Genomic DNA, 23,514 nt, shown 5'->3' on the forward strand with positions numbered 1-23,514 from the left:
GTAACATTAATACATGCATCTCCAGCAACAACTTAAAGTTCTCGTTGATTACACGGCCATTATTATTCCAAATCAAAATCTTGTAACACATCTGATCAAAATCTCGTTGATCGAACGGTCATTATTTCTCTAAATCAAAACGTTGTAACATCTTCACCGTCAACCAGAGCGTAGGATAACAAAACCCTGTGCAAGCCTCACACATCGCATGCGTACCTTTAACCAGATAACTCATACGAAACCCTCCGGTATTTCCGTAAATTCATACAAATGCGAGACTAATTGTAAACCAATCCCACCTCTGCTTTCTATAAATACCTAAGCACACCCCACTCATTTGAAACCGCTGCTTATTATAGAGCGAGAAAACGAGAGCAATTGCATAGTATAGCGCGCCAGCTCTAGAGAGAGAAACACACAAAGAGACAACACAGCAATGGAGTGAACAGAGAGAAAAATTGAAAATTCTCTTCTAACTTTTTTTTACTTCACTCTCTGTATTGTTCATCACATTTGGCGTGACTAACTGCTATTTTCGATTTGAATTTCGAATTTCGGTGATACTATTCGTAAAAGATGAGTCGTTTAGGGTTCAAATCCCTGGTGTTTCAAGGAGAAACGTGTCTAGGAGAGCTGGATACCATACCTGTGAAGGATCAGAACTTCCAATTCCCAAACAACGAGATACGGATTGATCATATCTCTACAAATAGTGAGCGGGTTCATCCTATTGCTGTTTTGCGAACGATTTCATCACCTGTTCGTTGTAAGCTTGAACCGAACTCGAATTCAGCGTCAATTGGTTCCGAGAAGTCTCCGTTGATAACTCTTCATTCCTCGTGCTACTATGACCTCAAGGTTAATAGACATTAACTATTTTTTAATTGAATAACGAACTATGATCAGTTTGTATAGTGATGAATTTACTTATACTGTGTAATTACTGCACGAGTAGTATTTTTTTTTGGTTATGGAATTTTGTTCCCAGTGAGAAGAATTGTTTGTTGATGATTTTATGTTTGATGTGAAATGCTGACTCTGCATTTACTACGAAATTACCAGAGGGCTATTGTTGTTTAGTTGTTGACGGAATTTCTGACAATGAGAGATGATGGTTGTTGATGATTTTACATTTATTGTGAAATTTACTGGATGCAGTTTTTTTTTTTTAATTGCTTACCCCAAATTTTTGACAGTGAGGAATGTTTGTGGCATTTAATGTACATTTGTATGGGAAGTTTCTTAGCAGTGCTATGATGCGGTTGTTTTGTGAAATAAATTGGCGATTTTCTGATATGGCTATGATTTTTTTGGTTGACTATAGTCGATATGTAATGGAGTAATTGTGGCATTTTCATGTGGATGTGTATGCAAACTCTTTTGTGGTATTAAGATTTAATAATGAGGATGCTGGATGACGTTGGCAGTTCTACATATATTGCTGCTTTTTTGGCATTTATGTATCTATTGAAAATAATTGATATATCTCATATGAGATGTAAACAGGTTCTCTTATATTTTTGCACTACGAATGACAGATATGTGCTTAAAGCTGTTGTCAGAAATGTGATTTGTCTGGAGTATACATAGCATTAGCTCTGATAAGGGGGATGAGAAATCCTGAATTCATATATTAAATAATGTATAATTGATGTTTTGTGGCTATAATGTATTCTTATGGATAAGATGTCTGCTGACACATTTGTTCCCTTTCCTTGGTCTTTGTGTAGACTGCAGTAGTCTTTCTGGGGGAAGAAGAAATACATTTGGTAGCAATGGCGAGTAAGCAGAAAAAGTTCCCCTGTTTTTGGTGCTATTCAGTGCCCATTGGTCTGTATAGTGCTTGTTTGCAGATGTTGAATATGAGGTGTCTATCAATTGTTTTTGATCTGGATGAGACCTTAATTGTTGCAAATACAATGAAGTCGTTTGAAGATAGAATTGAGGCTTTGCGGGGTTGGTTAGCACGAGAGATGGATCCAATTCGGTCGTCTGGAATGGCCGCTGAGATGAGGAGGTATATGGAGGATCGTGCACTGCTGAAGCAGTATTTAGAGAGTGATTCTGTTGTTGACAGTGGGGGAATATATAGAGCTCAGCAAGAGGAGGTGCTACCATTATCTGAAGGGCAGGAGCGTGTAGTTCGGCCAGTCATAAGGTTGGAGGAAAAGAATGTGGTCCTTACACGGATTAATCCAGAGGTAATAAGATACATATATTTTCTTTCATTTCTCTGTTATGCCTTGCAATTATTGATTCTTATCATGGTGAACACATCTAAAGCATGCATATTTCTCAATTTATTCTACTGTTCGCATCATGGAGAATATCTCCCCTGCTCAGTGCATTCCCTTAAGGTTCTAGTGGAAGTTGATGAGTTGCATGTCGTGATATACTTGTGGAGTAAAGGTTTGGTTATTGACTTTTTAGTTGTCGGTTGTCATTAATTTTTATAGTATTTTGATATTATTCTTTTCATTTTCAGTATTTTAGGTTTATATTATGGAAGTGTATTCAGTGCATTGAGGCAAGTTGATTGATTGAATTTTGAAGTTGAGTAGAGGATGCTTTATGGTTTCTCATACAAAATGGAGTACTATTGTAGGAAAGTAGATTAGGTTGTTAATCTAAATGATTCACCTAGCTTCACAGTATCTGAAAGTTCTGTTCTTAAAGATTGGCTGTTATCCTGTCTTTTTATATGACCTGTTATCAATATACTTATTAGTTAACAGCCTTCAATTTTTTCGGACAACTGTGATCACTCAACACTTACGTCTTCTTTCTTTTCAGAAAGCTTACACATTCTATTTATATCTTGTAGGCAAGGTTTTTTGTATAGTTTATTGAGACCATTCAGTATCAAACTTAATATGTCATTGTTACTTTTAGTTTGCTTTGTAAAACACATTATCTGCATCTAATGTCCAAAAAATCATACTTCATTTTGGTCTAGTGTTTAGTTTTTTTTTTGAAATTGTTTTTTTTTTTGAAATTGCCAGTGTTTAGGTTAGTGATGCTTCTTGTGTCCTTGTGTCAAGAGAAAGAGCAGATTGAATCATACTGTTGTCTAAGTAACTCATTCATTTTCACTCACTGTGAAGATGTTTAGGGTTTATACTCTATGGTGTCTATTGCTCCCTCGTTGCAGAAGTTTTTTAATGAATTGCTATGGATTTGAGTAACCTTTGTTCATTATATATGTGCACTTTTTGCTGTTGATGGTCCTTACACATGTCAATTTGCTAATCCACCAGCAGAGGCAAAGTTGGATACCCCTATGGGCTGATCACACTTGGGCCTCATTTGTTTGCATTTAATGGAGGTCTGAATCTTACTCATTTAAATTCAACCTATTAAGTGTGCTTGTTTTAAGGTCTGAATCTTAATATTCAGATGTTTTGTTTCTATAAAGATATGATACCTGGGTTTAACTCAACCCTACAACCTCAGGAGTGGAGGATTGCCCAAGTCCACATAAATAGACCACTAATCTATTCCCCAACCAAATGTGGGACTCTAAACCCACTCTAACACCCTCTTCATGCCCAAGCCCAACTGGGGGTGTGGTTCAATAGCCTAAATAGGGATGAACTTGTCTCTTATAACAAATGAAGATATGACACCTGAGCCTAATTCAACCCCAAAAGATAGCTCATTAGGGGAGGATTGCCCAAGTCCATATAAGTAGACCACCAGTTTATTCTCCAACCAATGTGGTAAACCCACTCTAATACCCTTTTCACGCTCAGGCCCACTTGAAGCGTGGATCAAAAGCCCAAATGGGGATGGACCTGTCTCTGATTCTATGTAAAGATAGGGCACCTGAGCCTAACTCAAACTCCAAAAGCGCTCTTAAGGGGAAGATTGCTCAAGTCCATATAGGTAGACCACCAGTTTATTCCCCAACCACTGTGGGACTCTAAGCCCACTCTAACAGTTTCCTTATAAAGCCTCTTAATGAGTCTGAATGAATTAGATCTATAACAATACCATTCAAATTCTTTAAATAATACGCTTAATTTCAAGATCTTTCAAGTCCTCCCTGCTTCTCCTCTCAACAAGGTTTTCACACTTCTCAGTCTCCTTTCTCACCTCTTGAACCGATAAGTTTTCATAGTTTTTGCAAATACGGAATATTTTTGAATGTATTGATGTTTAGCAAGAACTCTCGCACCCACAAAGATTAAGCACATTATTAGAAAATTATTTAAATTATCATCGCTGCTCGACGCCACACTCAGCGAACGAACCCATGAAACCTTCGATTCTTAGAACTGAATGTGCTCCCTTCTTCTTCCTTCATGAAATAGAAACAGTTCATCTCTATTTTTCTTAGTTTTTTCTTCTGACAATTATGTTAAACAGCCTTAGATAACTATTTTGTGACCTGTAGATTACGATTCGAAGTGTTTAACAACTCTAGTATGCAGAAAAGGAAACAATGACAATGACAGGTCCAGAGGGCTTATGCAAGTTCTCTTTATAGAAATATAAGCAACAAAGCAACATCAAGAAAAAATGAGAGAATTGAAGATTTGAATTTTTTAACTTGTTACAATACTTCTTTATATTGATATGCATAATTTTTATTTGCATTTTTGATAGTTCATTTTTTTTATCAAATAAAAGTATTCAAAATATTATTTTCTATCAATAAACCAAATTTATTTTGTTAAAAGGAGATTTTTATAATATTTTATAAATAAAGTGTTTAATTCTATATACACATTTGGATATTGAAAACAAATAGGCTTAATTATTCAGTGTTCGGATCTCAGGATAACATCTTAATTTCAGATGTGCATTCAGAGTCAAACATCTAGATTTTATGCACATCTTAATATTTAGATGTGTATTCAGATTTGGGCATCTTAAACTTGATGGAAACAAATGTAGTTTAGAGATCTGCATCCTTGTCTGTTCGAATTGCTGGGGGGAAGCGTTTGGAGGAGTGGAAAGCATCCGCCTCCGGTCTTTGTTCTTTTATGTCTCTTCCATTCATTCAATATTATGTTCATGTAGCTAAAAGAAAATGGTATCTGGATGTTTGGCCTTCTAGCTCAACTGCAACTGGAATATCTAAGGTTTTCATTGTCTTACTACAGTTATCAGTGTAACCTTAGAATGTGAATTCGAATTCAGTTGGACATTTTGCAACACATTATGTTTGTCTCAAGATTAAGTTTTTAGCTCCACACATTTTCTCATCATGGAAACTTCTTGTGCAGAATCGGGATACCAGCGTGCTTGTTAGATTACGTCCTGCGTGGGATGAGTTGAGAACTTATTTGACGGCGAAAGGTCGGAAAAGGTTTGAAGTATATGTTTGCACCATGGCAGAGAGAGATTATGCCTTGGAGATTTGGAGGCTACTTGACCCAGGGTCACACCTCATTAATGCCAATCAATTGATGGACCGTGTTGTATGTGTTAGATCAGGTTAGGACCTAGAATAGTTTCCTGTTTTATGACTCCTTGGGAAAATAATAGTTTGTTCTTCTTTACATGGTAACACAATTCCTCTTCCCTATCCTGACAAGAGAAAAGATAATCCTCTTCTTACAGTGAAGCATAATGAAGCACCATAAGTAATGAAAGATTTGTCTTCTTGTGTTTGATTTATGTCGTTCTAAGCTCATTAGTGGTATTTTCTTTAAGCTTCTAATGTTATAGTGGCAGTGACATACAAAAGGCTGCCAACTGTGATAGGCTGCCAACTGTGATTGCTTCTCTTCAGCGGAATATAATACCCTTTCCTCTTGAACTGGTAAATTATAACTTCTTTTCTTTAACCAAGTAACATCATCTCTGTCATTTAATCCCACAGGGGCCAAGAAGTCTTTACTTACTGTCTTCCGAAATGGCATTTGTCATCCAAAATTGGCGATGGTTATTGATGACCGATTAAAAGTGTGGGAAGATAAAGATCAACCTCGTGTTCATGTTGTCCCTGCTTTCGCTCCATATTATGCTCCGCTAGCAGAGGTGTGTGTTTTGCCATTTCAAATGATTTTAATATCATCTTCTTTTTTTCTGGTCACACGAGGCTGATTGGAACTTCTTTATTGAGTAGATGGCCAATGCAGTACCGGTCCTGTGTGTGGCGAGAAATGTTGCTTGTGATGTTAGAGGTCGTTTCTTTAAGTAAGTTCATTCTCAGTCCTCAGAAGAGAGATTTAAGTTTGAGTCAATTAAGTAGTTTTTTATCTGATCCATTTTCTTTGTCAATCAGAGAGTTTGATGAAGGCCTACTCCGAAAGATCTGCGAGATCTTCTATGAAGATGAGGCTGTAAATTTACCTTCTGCGCCTGATGTTAGCAACTACTTAATGTCCGAGGTATTCATCTACAAGCTCTTTAAATTTCAACTTTAAATGAAGGCTGATCATTATGATGAGGGTTTACTTTCTTTACTCTTAGGATGCTGGTTTTGCGTCATGTGGGATTCCCGCTCCTATTCCTGAGGGAATGTTCGGGCCTGAAGTTACACAAAGGTTGAATCAACAGGTGTGGTTTTACCTGTTATTACTGCCTATCTTGACTTCTTATCACATGATCGATCCCCCAAAAAACTTGGAAGTGTAACACATCACATATCAAATCAAGTACTTGATTTTTCAGCGGTCATTTGCTTATCTTCTCATTTTATATTCTATCCAGGAGAGAAAAGTTAATATGAACTCTGCTCCTGTTTTCATGAGTAACAATCCTGATATGAAGCCAGGAAGCTCCCAGCTTATGGTTGGAATTGCTGCAAATGTACCTGCTCAATCAGTGAGACCAATTCAACCTTCAGAAAGTATTGAAATCTATCTTTACCTGCAGTTATATAAGAGATGTATTAATCTTTTTGGTTTACCAACCGTGGTTCATTTTGTTCCTGTGTGTGTTTAGAACCAAGTTTGCTGGGAGCTCCATTTAGACGAGATAACAGCTTTTCTGAAGCTGATGGTGATGGGAAGAGAAGGTACCCCATATTGAATCCTAGCCAGGATATGAGGTATCGTGGTTCAGCAGAACCTCCTTTATTACCTAGAGTGCCTCAGAAACCACCCATACTGCCCATACCATCACAGGGTGGATGGTTGGTGGAAGATGACCTAAATAAAGGACAGATGGGTAGTCGATCACCAGGAATTTTTCAAGAATCTGATGCATCAAGGTATGCTAAACAGAGAGGTCATCAGAATTTTATGAGTCAAGATGCAACAAACATGATGTTACCAACTTATGCATCTGCAGGGAAGAATGGGGAGGTACTTGCTACTGCTTCCTTCAGAAATAGTTATGACTGTCTTCCTGCTGACTTATTCATTCGGGTACACGACTCTTTGCAGGTAAATTTCAGGCATGAAATGCATAGACAGAATTCTCTTATTCATCAGACAGGTGAGTTTGAGTTCACTCTTATACTGTGTTACTGCTTATTGCTATTTTAATACCCCATTTGCTGTTAAGAAGTTGAATTATTATGAGCAAAAGTTGGCCTCTAGGAAGGAATGCATTTATTAATCATANCAGGCGAGTTTGAGTTCACTCTTAGACTGTGTTACTGCTTATTGCTATTTTAATACCCCATTTGCTGTTAAGAAGTTGAAATATTATGAGCAAAAGTTGGCCTCTAGGAAGGAATGCATTTATTAATCATATTCCACTAGTGTTTGCTCTTGGGGTTAAGTAGCCATCTCAGTGACTCTTTTGGGGAATGAATGTTGTTAAGTTAATGGCTAGTTTGAAGTTTGACTGAAGTCTTTGCTGCTACTGATTGTTTTCCTAAGGGCTAGTTTTCAGCTTGTGATTATGAGCCCCAGCTATCAAATTATAACAAATCCAACTAGGTGCGTGCTTATTTATCAATAATGGCGTGGGATATAATTTATCCAAACATGTAAAGAAGGCTGGAATTGCATACTTTTACTTGTTGATTGCCAGGATGGTGGTATGTGTGTATCTTTAATGATCAAGATAGTGTTTGCCAGTGTTCGGGAAAGCAAGTGCTTCATCGCTTTAAGCGGTGAAGGGAAGCGAAGCAAGGGTTCAGCGCTTCAGCGAGAAAAGCGCGAAGTGACCAGAAGCGGCCGCTTCTGGGATTGAAGTGCAATGCGATCAGAAGCGGCGAAGCGAGAAAAGCAGCACTTATATTTTTGTAATTAATAAGTGATCGATTTTAAAGAATAAAAAGAGTCACCACTTACCTGGTCCTTAAGAAATCAGAATAATAAGGTTTCAGTGTACTCTTTCCTTCCAACACTTTTTCTCTTTTCTTTCTTCTTCTTCCTGATGCAGTGGCACTGCTAGCCTAGAATTTTTCTTCTTTTTTTCTACTTTGTTTGTTACTCTGTTTTCCTTTGCCCTGGTTAGCTTTGATTATTTAAATTATATGTTGCTGAGTATTTGTTTCCTCACAGTGATTAAAATATATATTGCTGAATTGTTTTGTTTCTTAACAATGACTAAAATGTCGTTGAATTTTCTCTTAATAGTGATAAAAATATAATGTTGATTGTTTTTCTTAGATCTTATCCGTGATTAAAAAAGGCTGACCCGGCATGAAAAAAGGGGAAAAAAAGTTGGGGAGACCAATAGAACAACAATTGTATGTCTGTTTTGTGACAAGGCAACTAAAGGGGAACCTTTTTTTAGTTTTTAATATGAATTTTTGCTTATATATTTCGTCTCTTTTTGTTTTGGTCTTTTTTCTTTTAAATTGTGCTTCACTTCACGCTTTAAGCTAGTGAAGCGTGAAGCAGGACCTTGTCACTTTTTTCCGCTTTGCGCTCCCCTAAATAATGGTATTTGGAAGGAGTTCAAAAGAAGTTTTTGGATAATCTTGAATTCTAGAAGCAAAATATTGACTATGGGATATGCACTTTATAGATTGTTTTTAGTTTGGTATTAGGGAGAACAAAGGATGGTTGATGAAGGCTGAGAGAGAGATCCACTAAAGTGTTCATTTTAAGCATAGTCTCTTTGATCTTCTCCTTTTCCTTATTTATTCCCTCTCTTCATCAAGTTCATGACATATGCTTGCTAGACTGATTGTACTTTGCCTTGACAGAGGGTAGATTCTCTCAACATCAGTCGTTATTTAACAACAGAGAATCTCAACTAGAAGCTGGGAGAATGAACTTCTTGCCATCTTTAGCTACTGGAGTGCTGCAAGAAATTGGACGGCGATGCAACTCAAAGGTATGTGCTACATACTTTTTAGCCAAGATGTTATCTCTGTTGATTTTTCTTGGTTGTCATAGTAAGAGCTCCACCAATGTGTCTTGCTTTGTAGGTTGAGTTCAGGCCTGTGGTGAGCACTAGTGAGGAATTGCAATTTTCAGTTGAGGTTAGAAAATTCATTATGGAAGAATGTTTTTCACCTATCTGAAGCTATTGCAGGGGTTGATTAATTGCATTGTTTGTCATATAAATATGAAGAGAAATTTCTGTTAAACAGCACTAGTTTCCACCGATAGTAATAGTGTTCCTCTTTTGATTCTAACGGGATGCTAGGAAGTACTGTGCAAGGTAATGGCTGATGAGATACTTGAAAGTAGTGTGCAAGGTAATGGCTGATGAGATACTTGAAAGTAGTGTGCTAATGACTGACATTCATGGATCTGTTTATTCTAGTAGAGTCCATCAAAATTTATTATATATGTGAGACATGTGCTGTGCTGAACTTGTGTGGATCTGTATGTCTTGATATTTGACTCTGAAAATTGTTAGGTGCTTATGAACTGTCTGTTAATGTCTGTCTTTGAAGATATTCATTTTAATATGAGAGTGTTGCTCCTGTCATTGTTGTTCATATAAAAGTGCATAATTATTTTGGCATCTGAATTTAGACAAACAGAATTCTGATCCTGAATAATCTTTAGGTCTTCTTTATCGGTGAGAGAGTTGGTGTTGGGATGGGTAAGACTAGGAAGGATGCTCAGCAACAGGCAGCTGAGAATGCACTTCGGAACATGGCTGGTAAGATCCTTTTTGAAATGCCCCCTTTTGAATTCCTGGTTTAACTTGTTTCAAGAATCCTGAACTAATACTGTGATGGGTTTTCATTTTTCTTGTAACTACTTCATAAGTGGATTTGCATAATGAGTAAATTCTTAAGCACCAGTGCCCCATGTCAAGTAAATTCTTAAAAACTGTCTCGTGCAGGGTTATCTAAAGATATTGCTTCATTTCTTAAAGCGATGAATTGATTCTCGAAGTAGGGTGTTGTTACTTCATAGGCGAAGTCATGGTCTTTAGAGTAGTTTGTGCTTCAAACAATGGTGCATAAAGTGATTCTAGCTAAAGTCTGTCGCTTCTTCGAATTTTGATGAGCTGGATTAGTAATGGAGTTATTGTATATTGCATGCTGGAGTGAATTTTTCTCATTGCAACTTAACTTTTATTGTACTAAATTCATTGGCTTTTTAATATTTTAGTTTCCAGTAAATTCTGCGCTTTACTTCAAATAAGTGTGTGCTTCACTTCTCACTTTTGCTTCAAATTCCATGGACCTCATCGCCTTTTTCGCTTTCAAAAACACTAGCCTTGTGTGTTTTAGCAGAATTATCCTTCATTTCCTTAGTTGTCACTTCTACATGATGTCATTATATCACACTTGTCAATTTGACATGTTACACCTATATCTGAATTCAATTTCATTTTATGATAAGATCCAGGAGTTGCTTTAATTTCTTTCCCCTTGTAAAGTTACCTTGTCAGGGTACAAGTTCTTTTTTAGAGATTATTTGTAGACTAATATTTGCTTATATGCAGGTGAATACGTCTCATACATTACATCTCACCCTCGAGCAGCGGATAAAGACTTTGATAAGATTTCGGTGGAAAATGAAAATGGGTTCTTGTGGGACACTGTCAATCACGTGGATGAACCTTCAGTGGAGGATAGATTACCTCAAGTAAATGTTTCAGAGGTGGGAGTTAATGGTGATGCTTCCCATGACCGATCACTTAATTCTTTGAAAACATGACTGGTGTTTGGTTTAGGGGGGTGGAGGGTGTGCACTGAAGCAAATCTCGGAGATGATGGGTTGAGATTATTTGGGTTTTTACCCCTCCTTGCTTGAGTTGTGTTGTATCAGAGTCGGGAGCAAAACAGAAAATTCTGGCCCACTTGTTCATCTGGCTATGTAGGCCATTCTTGATGCTTCTTATTTTGGAGGTATAATGGTGGTTTTAGGTTGTAATTCCACCCCTCGTCTTTCCCATGACAATTTTGTTCTCAAGTAACTTGTGCCCGAGTGCTTTGCGCTCCTTTTCTCTTTTGGATGGTCTACTCGTAAGTGGAATGCTATATCTTCCAGTAGCTTCTTGTCTCTGTTGTGGACGAGTAGTGTTTGACCATTTCCTATTCTTCCTCAGATGCACCTTGCCTCTGGCTCTCATTGCTGAGGTAGCATGTACTTGTGGTGCAATGAGTCAATGGGGGATGAGTAGCCAGGTAATCTTAGGGCCATTGTATATGATGTTTATCATAAGCTAAGCTCCCCAATTCCTAATCTTAGTTTCTGCACTGAGCTAGTTCTGGAATGAAGACATCATGTTCTTCGTTTGGTAAATACTCATCTCGTTGTTGTATAGAAGACTGTTAACTGTCCAATCCGAATAATGTCCAGACAAGGAGGGCCTGAGTCATTCATTATATATTCGGATGTCCTGCAGCAGTAACAATTTGGTAGCCGGAACAGTCTTCACAATTATCAAATTTCGTGATTTTCTCTGACATGTTATGGAGAAAATGAATTTTGTCTTCCATTGGAAAAGTGATTCATACATTTTTTATATAAGGGGGCCCCTCGTTTCTGCCATACTTTGTAACTTGCAGTTTATTTTTATACGAAGGCTTTTTATTGCCTTTAATAGCAAATTTCTGATTTTTTACTCAGAGATAAAACTCTATGTTTATCTAAAACCTTTTCCAAACAAACCCCTTTTATTGATAACCCTGTTAAAGACTCCATAACTAAAGTTTGAAGCTTTTTTTCTCAATTGGGGGTTCAAGTTTGATAACCCTGTTAGAGAAGTATTAAAAAGATCCATGGTAAATTATTAGTTTTGTCATTGATTAACTAAACTTAGATATACATTCAATTTGCCACATGTCATAACAAGTGGTATCGAATTCTTGTAGGAGTATAAGGCTATTAATAAAAAAGTCAAGAGAAGTGTCGAAAACACTCCCAAAGTTGGCGAGAATTTGAGAGTGTATTTCCTCATAAAGATTGGGATGTATTTAGGTTCAATTAGTCATGTAAATTTGTATTTTTAAGGCTATCACTAATTCAAGGATGAAATTAATAAATCACACTGAGTTTAGCAGTACTTTCAATATTTCTCTCAATTTTTTTTTTTTGTATCTCTAAACTATTGAGTCAATTTCTAATTTTGTCTTCAAGAAATTTAAAAGATATTTAATACGTAAAAATTATATAATGATTACTGGTTAGTGTGTGGGTGGGAGGTAGTTATTATTATTGTTAGTTTATTTGATCAATGAATCTTTGTAAAATTATGTGTATTAGAAAATTTGTAATAACATGTAATCGCAATTGTTTATTTATAAAGTAATATAGAGGCATATAATTTATTAATTCGATGCTTTAAGATATTTCAACAACTTGTTTATAAACTAAAATTTGGTCATCATTTGATAAAATTGCATAAGAGTAGAAAATATTTAATAACTTTCACAAATTACAAGATTTTCATGTTTATAAAAAAAAATACAATTTTAAAAATAAAAAATACATGTTCAAATAAAATTTCAACTTCAAACCATTAATTTCAAATTATAATTTAAAATCATATCCAAATAGGTCCAAAAATAATTCTCTTTTCATTTTTGGTTCGATTTTCTGAGTGTGTAGAAATAGGAATATTAGGACACACCTTGATTACATCCAAAATAAAACAGCGGAGGAGAATATTATGAACTCAATTTTCCATATTGTTTTTGTATCAATTGCTTATTGCCGTTTTAAATAATTTCCGCCTAATTAAACAAAATTAAACCATAATCAGATTTATTTACTATTTTCCACCCAAAATAAAACAGCACAATTCAGCTCCGGTGACTTGTCAACTGAATCTTCTTTCTTTGCTCAGTCCAACCTTTCGCCGGCATATCTATTTTCCAAATCTCCGATCAATGGAAGACGACGGCGGAAGACGTACCATTCTAGGGCAAGGTGGTGATCGTGTAAAGCTCAACGTCGGCGGTAAGCTCTTTGAAACCACAGTATCAACACTTCGTTCCGGTGGACCAGATTCTCTTTTATCCGTCCTATCGAATCGGAATTCCGACGACCCGGTTTTCATCGACCGGGACCCAGAAATCTTCTCGGCTCTTTTAGCTCTTCTCCGGTCTAATCGTCTCCCTTCAACAGCAAAACGTTTCTCCAATCAAGAGCTTATCGATGAAGCTGTTTATTACGGAATTGAATCACAACTCAGATCTGCACTCGCCCCGAGTCAACTCAGTGGAATCGACGCGTCACTTTTCTCAACCATTCGTCCTTCCTCTGATGGCGTTGTAACGGACTTCAATGCTGTAGACTCTGATGGCTCCGTTTGGCTTGCTCACGGCGGGCAGGTTTCCGTTTATGATTGGAGTTTGACACATACCGAAACTATTAGGACACACCTTGATTACATAAGCTCCATTAGGAAGGTTGGACCCGATTTGGCTGGTGTTGCTTCTGAATTCGAATCCGGGCTCCATTTTTATAACTTGGCTAATGGACGTAGAGTTGGCTCTGTGGAATGGACCGACCCGTCTGACCCGAGAATCTACAAGGCCCAAGTACACGCTGTTGTTGACTCGCCGGACTCTGTTTTTGCTGCCTTCGAGTGTCAACATAGAGAAAATTGTGTTCTGAGTATTGATAAGTCTACGATGAAAGCGATTTCGGAGTTGGGAAGACAATCTGGTAATTCGGCAAAGTCAACTGTTGTTGGAAAGTTGACATTTTTGCCGGAGATTAATGCGCTAGTCGGTGTTTCAGTTACTGCCGGAGCTTTTGGGTATGCCGGTTACGTGCGGTTGTGGGACTCCAGGTCCGGAGACGTTGTGTGGGAGACGAATGAGCCGGGTTCAGGTCGGAGCAGTCGGTTCGGGGACTCGTTTGCTGATGTTGACTTTGACAGGGGGGATTTGACTATGTTCAAGATATGTTCAAAATCAGGTGATTTGGCTGTGGCAGACCTACGTAAATTAAGTGAAGATCCATGGGTTTATCTGGAAGAGAAAAATCCATGCATGAGGCATGCAGGTGGTGGAACTAGTAGCTTGATTCACTGTTATAGACAGCAGGTGTTTGTGGGAAGAGGAGGAGGGTTGGAAGTGTGGTCGAGAATGGTCGAGAAGGGAAGTGATGTTGAGAGGGAAAGGGTGTTGCATGAAGGATTGTATAGGAGGAATTATATGGATAAAGTGGAGGATGCTGGAAGAGGGATCATAAAGAAGATTGAGGGAGCTGGAGATAGACTGTTTGTTACTAGAGAAGATGCTGAGGGGATTGAAGTGTGGCAAAGTTCTCAGTTTTCCGGTGCTGTTTTAAATTTGTGATCGTGTGGAGCTGTGAGCTTTGTATGAGCTTACATTGCCTGTTTCATGTCCTAACAGAGAAGAGGGTTGCAATCAATTGATGATTAGAGTAAAACTACGAGCCGACCGAACTAGTTTGAGATTGAGCATATTTGTTGTAGTATCTTTTTGAGCTGTCTGCTGCGGTTTGCAATGGTCATCAATGGGAAGTTGGTCGACGGTCAGAGTAAAGTTAGAATCCACCCCGAACTAGTTTGAGATTGAGCATAGTTGTTGTTGTATATATTTTAGCTGTCCAACTACAGCTTGCAATGGTCATCAATGAAATGAATTGTGTATTTGGTGATTACTTTTGGATGTCAAGTTGATCAATCAAGGAACAATGTGCAAAGGTTGATATGACCATGACGAATACCTGAAATCAGATTCTTGTTGATCCATTATGGACACGATGTTGATCAATCAAGAACATTGTAGACAGGTGTTATGCCATCATGTAATGAAATGAAATTGGTTTATTGGTGAATTTGGGCATCCCTGTTATCAAGAAAGAATGGCATCCAAGCGTGCATAATTATTTGTATCAGAGGTAGGCCTCTAACTGTTGCTTTTGATGCTCTATTTGTATTCATGACTTTGGTTGCTAGATTGCTGTATCATTTGGTTAGCTACATGTACACGTGAGGTTATAACTTTTTACCTTAGTATCATGCGTAATTCCACGTTGACAAGACTTATACCATATTCCTTAGAAAACTAGGTGGCAAAGGAGATTTGTAAGTATTGTATTCTTTGTTTCAGCTGCCAGTGATGGTGAGTCATTTCAACAGAAAGTAACTCTTTTAGTTTACATGTCACTTTTACCCCAAATTAGAAGTAATCCCTGTTCTTTTTATTGGTACTTATCAAATTCTCTAGCAGGCGGTTTTTCTATTTTAATTCTTTCTTGATCTCCCCAAGTAATAAAGTGAAAAGCATGTTTAACACTTGTTTCTTGCCATCTGCTGTAATTTATGTGCTGGAGGCACATTCTTGGGGTTATGTGGTTGTTTTACTAGTCTAGCAGGCAAGCAAAGTGATGGCTTGAAGAATATCAGAAACAACTCTCCAGTAATCATATTTTCCTGTTGGGGAATCTTAGTAGTGCAGTTGGTTGGCTACTTGAACTCCCACCTTGTTGGTGAGGGTTCGATTCCCCACATTGTGACCTTCTTCCCATTTCCCCTTCCCCTACCCCCAATTTTTGAATAAATAATTTTTTTAAAAAATCATATTTTCCTGTTTAAAGAAGCTATACTGAACATTGAAATTTTAATAGGCATTGAATCTGGGCTCTTCTGTAAAAGAAACAAGTGTTGCTGTAATTTTGAAATCAGCAATTAAGCTTATCTCAAAAGATTGAAATCCCTAGACTACTGGAGAGAGCAAGCAGTAGGAGGAAAAGAATTAAGAGAATAGAGGGAGAAAGACTGAAGAAAGGGAATTGTTTTTGGCTGGTTTAGGAATACCTTTCTTTGTATAGAAGCTGCTTTAGTGATGGCATTGTAGAGAAGCTATAATCTCCCTCTCATAGTTGTTGAAGGGTCAGAGGAGACATGAATGAGCTCAGAATTGATGCTAAAGGATCATATGATACCTGAAAGCAGTAAATGAAAGTGTAGGTTCTTTATCTGTTTGCAGTCGATGCTCATGAGACCAAAGTGCTTTTCTTTGTTTATTTGTGAAAAATCTTTCCAATCTGTTAAGCCCTCACATCATCTGAAGGTTGTTGTGCTTGGCGATTACAAAGTGTTTGATGCACATACCAAAACTGTGAAAATTCTCTTTTGTGAAGGAAGCATTTCGAGTAATCTTTTCTGCTCTAGTCATGAAGGAGTAGGAACAAGGATTTCACTGAAAGAACAGGAACATAACTGTTGCAAGTTTACTCATTTGTAGCAGCTTATTTCGAGAACCTCTCAAATAGACAAAAGTTGTTATGATGCACTTACAAATTAAAAAAAAAAAAAAGGCAGCTCGGTGCACAAAGCATCCCGCGGGCCACATCCCAAAGGGTGTGATGTAGACAGCCTACCCTAATGATCCACTTGCAAATGCATTAAGAAGTTGTTTATAATCCTATTACTATCAGGCCTTTTCTTTTAAAAACTGTAAGGCCATTATTTATAAGCTATAGCAGTAGTTATAAGTTTTCCCTCCTATGCATCAATTGCACCTTCTTGTCTTATTTGTGAGTTGTGACATACCTCCAATATATATATATACTTCCATAACTCCACAATTTATGGTCCTTTTTGAAGTGCTCCTATGTACTCCAATCTTGTCGTCAATCCCATCACATAAGGGGTCGCATAAGTGTGGAACAAAACAGTGACTTTGGATGTTGTTGGAGTTGGAGATGGAGCTAGAGTTCTTCCCTCGGAATGCTTTGTTTAAGTTGTGATTTAAGCTTAAATTCATTTTTTAGATCATTTTGTGCTCAGTGGGAGCCACACTTGGCCAAGGGATGTCGATTGACGTCTCTTCACTGGTTAATTATACTGTGTGGATAGGTAACTTTTTTGTATGTATATATACTATTTGTTGAATCCCCCACACTTGGCCAAGGGATGTCGATTGACACTTCTTCACTGGAAATTATACCGTGTAGATAGGTAAAATTTTTTTATGTATACATACTATTCGTTAAAGCCCCTTCGCTTCTTCATATGTTTACTTCTTTATATTTTGACCCCCCTATGAAAATCCTGGCTCTTCCATTGTTTATGCCACATCTAATAGCTGTTAATGAGGATTAATTGTCTATACTGGTGCTCAGCTTATTTTAGGAACTACTAGCTTAATATATTGCTGCTTTATGAAAAGCAGAATTTCATCAACCTGGACATTCCATATCACTTTCATGAAAACATACTTCACTTAAAACTGATATGGTTTCTAGAGTCTACTGTAGAATATTGAACCCTTTCAAGCTGCTGATAATGTCACTCTGCAGGTTCAAGGACTAAGGCCTTTGCAATTAGTTCTTGTTAGAGTCGAAGAAGAAAAGAAGTTGCTCACTGATGGAGTTGAATGATCCCAAGTCAGTAATATTCTTGAAGGTCACATTGCATACCAAGCAGAACAGCTGGGCTGCAAGCTTGGAGATCTGTAGGGTTTGGTAACCTCATTATTTTTTGTCATGTTAGTACATTTACCTCAGGTCCTATGGTTTTCTAGGAATCCTTTAGTGAGAGAAAATAGTGAGAATTTAGTACTTGTATTTTTGGTCAATATTGGTCCAAGATGAGCTTAAATGGAGCAACATGGTCCGTGAGGATTTACATCGCTGACCCCAACTTGCTTGGCCGTGAGGCGTTGTTGTAAATTGGTTTGTGAAAATTTCCATCGGAGGGTGAGATGCGTGCTATTTCCAAATGCTAAATGAAACAAAGCACGTCGGTAAACACTTGTAGTAATGCTCCATTGGCCATCCTTGTTGTTTCATTTCTTGTTATATGTTAGTTATGTAGGACAACTTTTCTTGATATTTATTAATCTGCTAGCATTGTGTGTGTGGTGATGGGTTATTGCCTCTCTTGAAAGCGTGTTGTAGATCGATTGATTAACTCCATTTTCTTACAGAGCTAACTATTGTAAGTTGTTGTATGTAAGTGAATTTTTCTCATAGCAACTTAACTTTTATTGTACTAAATTCATTGATTTTTTTTTAATATTCTAGTTTCCAGTAATTTCTGCGCTTTACTTCAAATAAGTGTGTGCTTCACTTGTCACTTTTGCCTTCATTTCCTCAGTTATCACTTGTACATGCTGTCATTATATCATTCTGACATGTTACACCTATATCTGAATTCTAAGATCCAGGACTTGCAGAATTTAAATGTGTAATTAATAAGATGTTTCCTTCGATAGTCGGAAGGGAACAGCGTAGGCGTACGTTGGGTGGGGGCAGAATTCACAGTGGTTATAATAATAACAAGAAAACATTGGGAGTTGTGAACACATATCGTATTTACCTATACGACTGTAATTGTGTGTGGGGGTCAGAACATATACTATTTCCATTTTAATTTGTTCTTTTTAGTTTGTTTTAAAAAAAATAATCTCTTTTGTTTGTTTACTTTAAGATCATAAGATCCAAATGTCTTTTTTTCTTTCTTAAACTTCATTCTGTCCAATCTCTTGAAAATCTTTTCTATCTAATGAATGGGAAGTTCGATTTTAACTTCCTAGTATATGCTTTAACAAGAATTATATGAGAGTAGATTAGAATAGTAGTAATATGTATTGGAACAAAATATAGTACACATAGCCTAAGATCAAACGAGGACCATCATTCATTATTAGTTGATATACACAACTTTTGTTTTTCCTTCTCTATGAGCTAGTTTTCAGCCTTCAAGCTCTACTTTAAAGAAACCCAAACCTGCAAAGAACTTCAACAATGTCTTTTTACCCCTTTGCATATCACTTACAAACACATTCTCTTCCATTGCCTTTCCATTAGACCAATCTCCTCCTCCTTCAACCAATTCAGACTTTTCTGTATCTTCATGCCCTCTTGTTACTTCTTGCTTCACATTAATCTTCACCTTTTCTGGAGGATGTGTTATATCCGTCGCTACCTCTTCCTAGACATTTAAAAGTGACAACATATCAGAATTGACAAATAAAGAAAATTGCAATCAACAGTAAATGAGCTATGTAATGCCTTTGAGAAGTACCAAAGTAAAGTCTCGACATTTTAGGTAAAAGGCCTTTGAGTAGTTAAGATATGCCAGATTCCACCAAGTAGACAAATGGAACCTAAAGCATACATGTCCTCCGATTATATCTTCTAAATCGGATTAATGATGTATGCAATACTAGATGTTACATCGTTGGTTCTCATTCTTCAGGGAATACGAGTGCAATAAGAGCATCTGTCGACAAAAGGATCACCCTAAGATGATCATCTCGTGGACATAATGGGGTTACACGTGTTAGTTTGTGTGTCTAACTTTCTTGTGTTCTAAGAACATCCATTGTTACAATGTGATTAAGAGATTCTGCTATTCTCAGTTTTTCTTGAGAAAGAATTTAGAGAATGGAAATATTTGTTCATTCTTGGTAATTCAAGCACAAATGTATCTATATCATTGTAAGAGGGCTTATTTATTATGAAGACAAACTGAGAGGAACTACATTTGCTAAAGACACTACTTCCTCCATATACATATCATTGCTAACCTATATGTAAGGGGTCATCGCCACTTGCCAAGCTCATAAAGAAAGAGACTTTTAAGAGGTGTTAAGCAGTTACCTCTGTCACATTGAACTCCTCCGATTTCGATCCAACTGACCCCTCAGCAACAACTTTTTCCATGTGAACTTCATTCAACTCTTCACTATTTGATCCAAGTGAGCTCTCAACAACAACTTTGTCCGTGTGAACCTCTGAGGTCAAAACTTGTGTTAAGCCAGGAACCAAGACGGGAACTCTTTCGTCCGCCACTAAGATGGACTCATTTTTTGAGCTTAACACTCCATCAATAGAGGCAACCATATTCTTGCCAATAGCTTTTGCTTCCATTGTGGTGTCCTCATTTCGACCAGTGTTCACATCCTCGTTTACTTCAGTGATATTTTCCGCGACTATAGCTAGAACTTCAGTAGTTTTTTCCTCATTTACATCATCTTCTATGTCTACAGCTGACGGTGGAACCAGATTCTCAGCTATTAAAATTTCTGGACCAACTGCAAATTGTTCTGCACCAGGTTCCTCTTCTACAATTGTCTGCAGCTCAGCATTATCCCAATCTTCAGAAACTGTTATCGTTTTCTTCGTTTCCCATGTTTGAATAAATCGATCAGGGCCTTGTTGCCAAAAGATAGTCTCATCATCTACTGTCATAATGAACTTGTAGCTGATAGTTTTTCCACTTGGGATATCCTAAAGAAGTCCATAAAATTAGAACATCCTTAAGTTAATTAAAACATCAATTAACAACATGTTCTTACCAACTCGACGTTCCATACATGTCCCTCTGACCATTCAAGTGGCACTGCATTTGATGGATCCCATAAACCGAGCATTGGATCATCGCCCACTAAGTAGAAATGCTGACCAAAGGAGCATTCCTTATTCAATTGAAATTTTACGCGAACTGGTTCGGATTGATCTAGAAAGAAAACAACAGTATCAAGTTGATTTAGTCTTTTGGACAGGATTAAGGTACAACAAAAATAGATCCTAGATCCAAGACAATGTCACAGTAAGATTGACTTACTTGTATCAGTTGTTTCTGTTTCTTCACTCTGAATATGTATCTGAATGAGTTAAAAGTTAAATATCAATTATATTGGTTAGTTTTGCTAAAGAAACATAAATTTTCATCCAGTTAGTGCAGATACCATTTATATAAATGCACCAAAGATTCAACTTTATATCCTAATATTAGTATATTATCTACATTAGCAGAACAAGAAAACACATGAGTCCTTTTGGGACTATAGTATCATGTTTTGGTAAAGAATCATCACAAACAAAAGCATCAAACTTTCAACATCTACTCCCTTCTCCTTTTTAGTAAATCCAAAAAGAAAATTATCTTTCTATAATTAGATAAAATTACTTCAAAATTCCTTTTTAGCTTTAATCAAATGATTTATAGCCACGTAAATGTGTAAGATTTGTTTCAGATAACACATTTCAAAGGTATTCCTTTTTTTTCTCATTCTTTCTTAAACTATATGCCTAATCACATAAATTGAAACATGCGAGTTATATCTTATTCTCAGCTACAACTAACTCAAATTTGAATAGAAAGGAACAAATAAATTAAAGGTAAACTGCAAAGATATCAACAAGACTCAATTTTTTTTTTTGCCAAAAACTTTTTAGCACATAAATCAACCCTTAAATGAAATTGAAACTAAATACTAAGTAGTTGTTCAATAAAGAAAAATAAAACAAACCTGAGAATCAGAAGCACAAAAAATAGGGTGAATAGTTTTGTGCTGAACAGAACATGAGGTAATATGAACAATCTTGAAACTTGACAATCCAAGAAAGCATATTTCTGATTTTTTACTCAAAGATAAAACTTTGTGCTTATCTAAAACCTTATCCAAACAAACCCCTTTTATTGATAACCCTGTTAAAGACTCCATAACTAAACTTTGAAGCTTTTTTCCTCAATAGAAAAACAGAAAATAAAAATGATGATTACTTTTTTGTTTTTCTTCAGAAATATAGTGTTTGTTGTGTGTAACTGTGGGAAGAGAGACTGGTGGCTATTAGGGAGTGGAGGTGGGGTTAATTTAAATACTTTATATTTTCCTTTATTTGTCTCAATTTCCGTGGCACATTTGAAATTATTTAAATTTAGACATATAGGTGGCTATTTATATTTTAAACTAAATAAGAAATACTATTTCATTTGTTTCGATTAATATGATAAACCTTTCTTTTTAATCAGTTTTAAAAAAATAACACATTTAAATATATACTCCTAATAATTAATAACTTAAAATATTTTTAAAAACTTTGTTGGCTTTAGAAATTTTGTGTCACATTAATTGATATCGAGAGAGAAAAAGAACGGTAAGTGCGGGGTCCAGTGGGAGAAATGGCCACGGATCAAGTACCAGGTGACTTCATTGCCCAGTAATTGAATCTTTAACGTTAATAGAAGTCTAGTTCAAGCTTTGAATTTGATTTTTTTTTTTTATAGAGCACTACTTCCGAATAAGACCTTATTAGCGTGAATTCAGATTTAAATACGAATATCGAACTCCAAATAAAGAAAAAATGAATAATAATAAAAATGTTTTTTTTTTAATTTTCTTGTTCTTGGGAGTGCAAATTAAATAATGAAAGGTAACGCACAGCTTACGTTCTTACCACTAATTTATTTTATTTTATTTCTAAATAAAAAGGGGCCCTAACTGTTGCTCCTCCACATATTTGATATTACTCGTGATGTATTGTATTTGGGTCACATTATGGACCTACAAGTGGACCTGTTTTTGGATATATCATTTTAATTTATTTTTCGTGGATAATGGAATATAAAAAAGTTGATATTTGACACGAATTCAGAATCTAAAATTCATGAGTTTGATTGTAGAATATATATCTACTATACATATAATAGTCGAACAATATATATCGTAACTTCCTCTTAAATATATTTATCATAAAAAAGTGTAATGGTAAACTTGATTTTTGGGAAAGAAAGAGAAGATAGGTTAAGCGTATTAAAACAAGTATAAAATGAAGATTGTGCACACTTTTGAAAGTTACAAAAGAAATCAAAGACATATATTTTCCCAAAAGGGAATAAAAGAATTAAAAAAACAATGATCTTTATTTTTCTTATATTTTCCTAATAATTCCTTTGAAAATGCCAAAGAGAGACCCTAAATCAACTCAATACCATAAAGTTTCTTCCTAGACCCAGCTAGGAAGAGTAAATTGTATGCAGACCTTATTATTACCTCGTAGAAGTAGATATATTGTTTCTAAATAGAAAAAGATTTAATATCCTTGCTGTTTCTCTTATTGTAATGTAATGGCATGCTTGCACTAAAAAATTCTTAGGCACCCTACATACTTCTATGGAAAAATTACTTTTAATAAATAATTATTATATTTGGTGATATATTTTTGTTTATTATTGTTTATAGCAATGCATAGTAAATATTGTGAAAAGACCTTTTTTTTTTTCTGTTCAATATATAAGTGTCCAAGAAATCTCATTTTCTGTTAGATTAATTTGTCAGATTCCTTAGCCTTTTATGAAATATTAAACAACATATTTACTTTTAGGCAGCCAAACAATATCAATTTATTCACTTAGGTTTGTAGAATTTTGGTAAAATATACTTAACTAGGAATTGTTCAAATTTCAACACGTTAAAACTTTCAAAATGCTTCTTCACCAATTTTGTTTTCATGCAAAAGACCATTATTC

General features: G+C 36.2%; 3 protein-coding genes across 4 annotated transcripts; 2 read left to right on the plus strand and 1 right to left on the minus strand.

Annotated features, from left to right (window-relative positions):
• Nucleotides 1-351: 351 nt before the first annotated feature.
• On the plus strand, nucleotides 352-11,893 carry LOC125871607 (RNA polymerase II C-terminal domain phosphatase-like 2). 2 transcript variants are annotated; one of them, XM_049552236.1, is made up of 14 exons: nucleotides 352-858; nucleotides 1,731-2,201; nucleotides 5,232-5,442; nucleotides 5,831-5,988; nucleotides 6,077-6,147; nucleotides 6,236-6,341; nucleotides 6,424-6,510; nucleotides 6,664-6,802; nucleotides 6,898-7,259; nucleotides 7,341-7,392; nucleotides 9,062-9,192; nucleotides 9,287-9,340; nucleotides 9,876-9,972; nucleotides 10,768-11,893. In XM_049552236.1, the coding sequence occupies exons 1-14, from the start codon at nucleotides 577-579 to the stop codon at nucleotides 10,980-10,982; spliced, it is 2,436 nt and encodes an 811-aa protein (XP_049408193.1). In that variant the 5' UTR covers nucleotides 352-576; the 3' UTR covers nucleotides 10,983-11,893. The 2 variants fall into 2 exon arrangements, 1 of the variants encoding a protein (XP_049408193.1); XR_007447027.1 differs by lacking the exons at nucleotides 9,876-9,972; nucleotides 10,768-11,893 and adding an exon at nucleotides 9,560-9,749 and having other exon boundaries at nucleotides 9,287-9,522.
• A 1,102-nt stretch (nucleotides 11,894-12,995) lies between these two features.
• On the plus strand, nucleotides 12,996-18,100 carry LOC125871618 (protein ENDOPLASMIC RETICULUM-ARRESTED PEN3). The gene is made up of 2 exons (XM_049552247.1): nucleotides 12,996-15,146; nucleotides 17,553-18,100. The coding sequence occupies exon 1, from the start codon at nucleotides 13,160-13,162 to the stop codon at nucleotides 14,576-14,578; it is 1,419 nt and encodes a 472-aa protein (XP_049408204.1). The 5' UTR covers nucleotides 12,996-13,159; the 3' UTR covers nucleotides 14,579-15,146; nucleotides 17,553-18,100.
• Nucleotides 18,101-19,773: 1,673 nt separating this feature from the next.
• Nucleotides 19,774-21,810, minus strand: LOC125871626 (uncharacterized). The gene is made up of 4 exons (XM_049552258.1): nucleotides 21,515-21,810; nucleotides 20,827-20,866; nucleotides 20,558-20,718; nucleotides 19,774-20,489 (listed from the first exon to the last, which is right to left on the minus strand). The coding sequence occupies exons 1-4, from the start codon at nucleotides 21,707-21,709 to the stop codon at nucleotides 19,848-19,850; spliced, it is 1,038 nt and encodes a 345-aa protein (XP_049408215.1). The 5' UTR covers nucleotides 21,710-21,810; the 3' UTR covers nucleotides 19,774-19,847.
• Nucleotides 21,811-23,514: the final 1,704 nt, after the last annotated feature.

Source organism: Solanum stenotomum, chromosome 7 (genome assembly GCF_019186545.1).
Source record: "Solanum stenotomum isolate F172 chromosome 7, ASM1918654v1, whole genome shotgun sequence".
In the NCBI taxonomy this organism is placed as follows: domain Eukaryota; kingdom Viridiplantae; phylum Streptophyta; class Magnoliopsida; order Solanales; family Solanaceae; genus Solanum; species Solanum stenotomum.

Coding starts and splice junctions, on each gene's coding strand:
- LOC125871607 (XM_049552236.1), top strand. CDS start 577: ATGAGTCGTTTAGGGTTCAAATCCCTGGTGTTTCAAGGAGAAACGTGT. Junction 6,511..6,663: donor CACAAAGGTTGAATCAACAG/GTGTGGTTTTAC, acceptor TATTCTATCCAG/GAGAGAAAAGTTAATATGAA. Junction 9,341..9,875: donor AATTGCAATTTTCAGTTGAG/GTTAGAAAATTC, acceptor AATAATCTTTAG/GTCTTCTTTATCGGTGAGAG.
- LOC125871618 (XM_049552247.1), top strand. CDS start 13,160: ATGGAAGACGACGGCGGAAGACGTACCATTCTAGGGCAAGGTGGTGAT.
- LOC125871626 (XM_049552258.1), bottom strand. CDS start 21,709: ATGGAGTCTTTAACAGGGTTATCAATAAAAGGGGTTTGTTTGGATAAG. Junction 20,719..20,826: donor AACAGAAACAACTGATACAA/GTAAGTCAATCT, acceptor TTTTCTTTCTAG/ATCAATCCGAACCAGTTCGC. Junction 20,490..20,557: donor ATGTATGGAACGTCGAGTTG/GTAAGAACATGT, acceptor GGACTTCTTTAG/GATATCCCAAGTGGAAAAAC.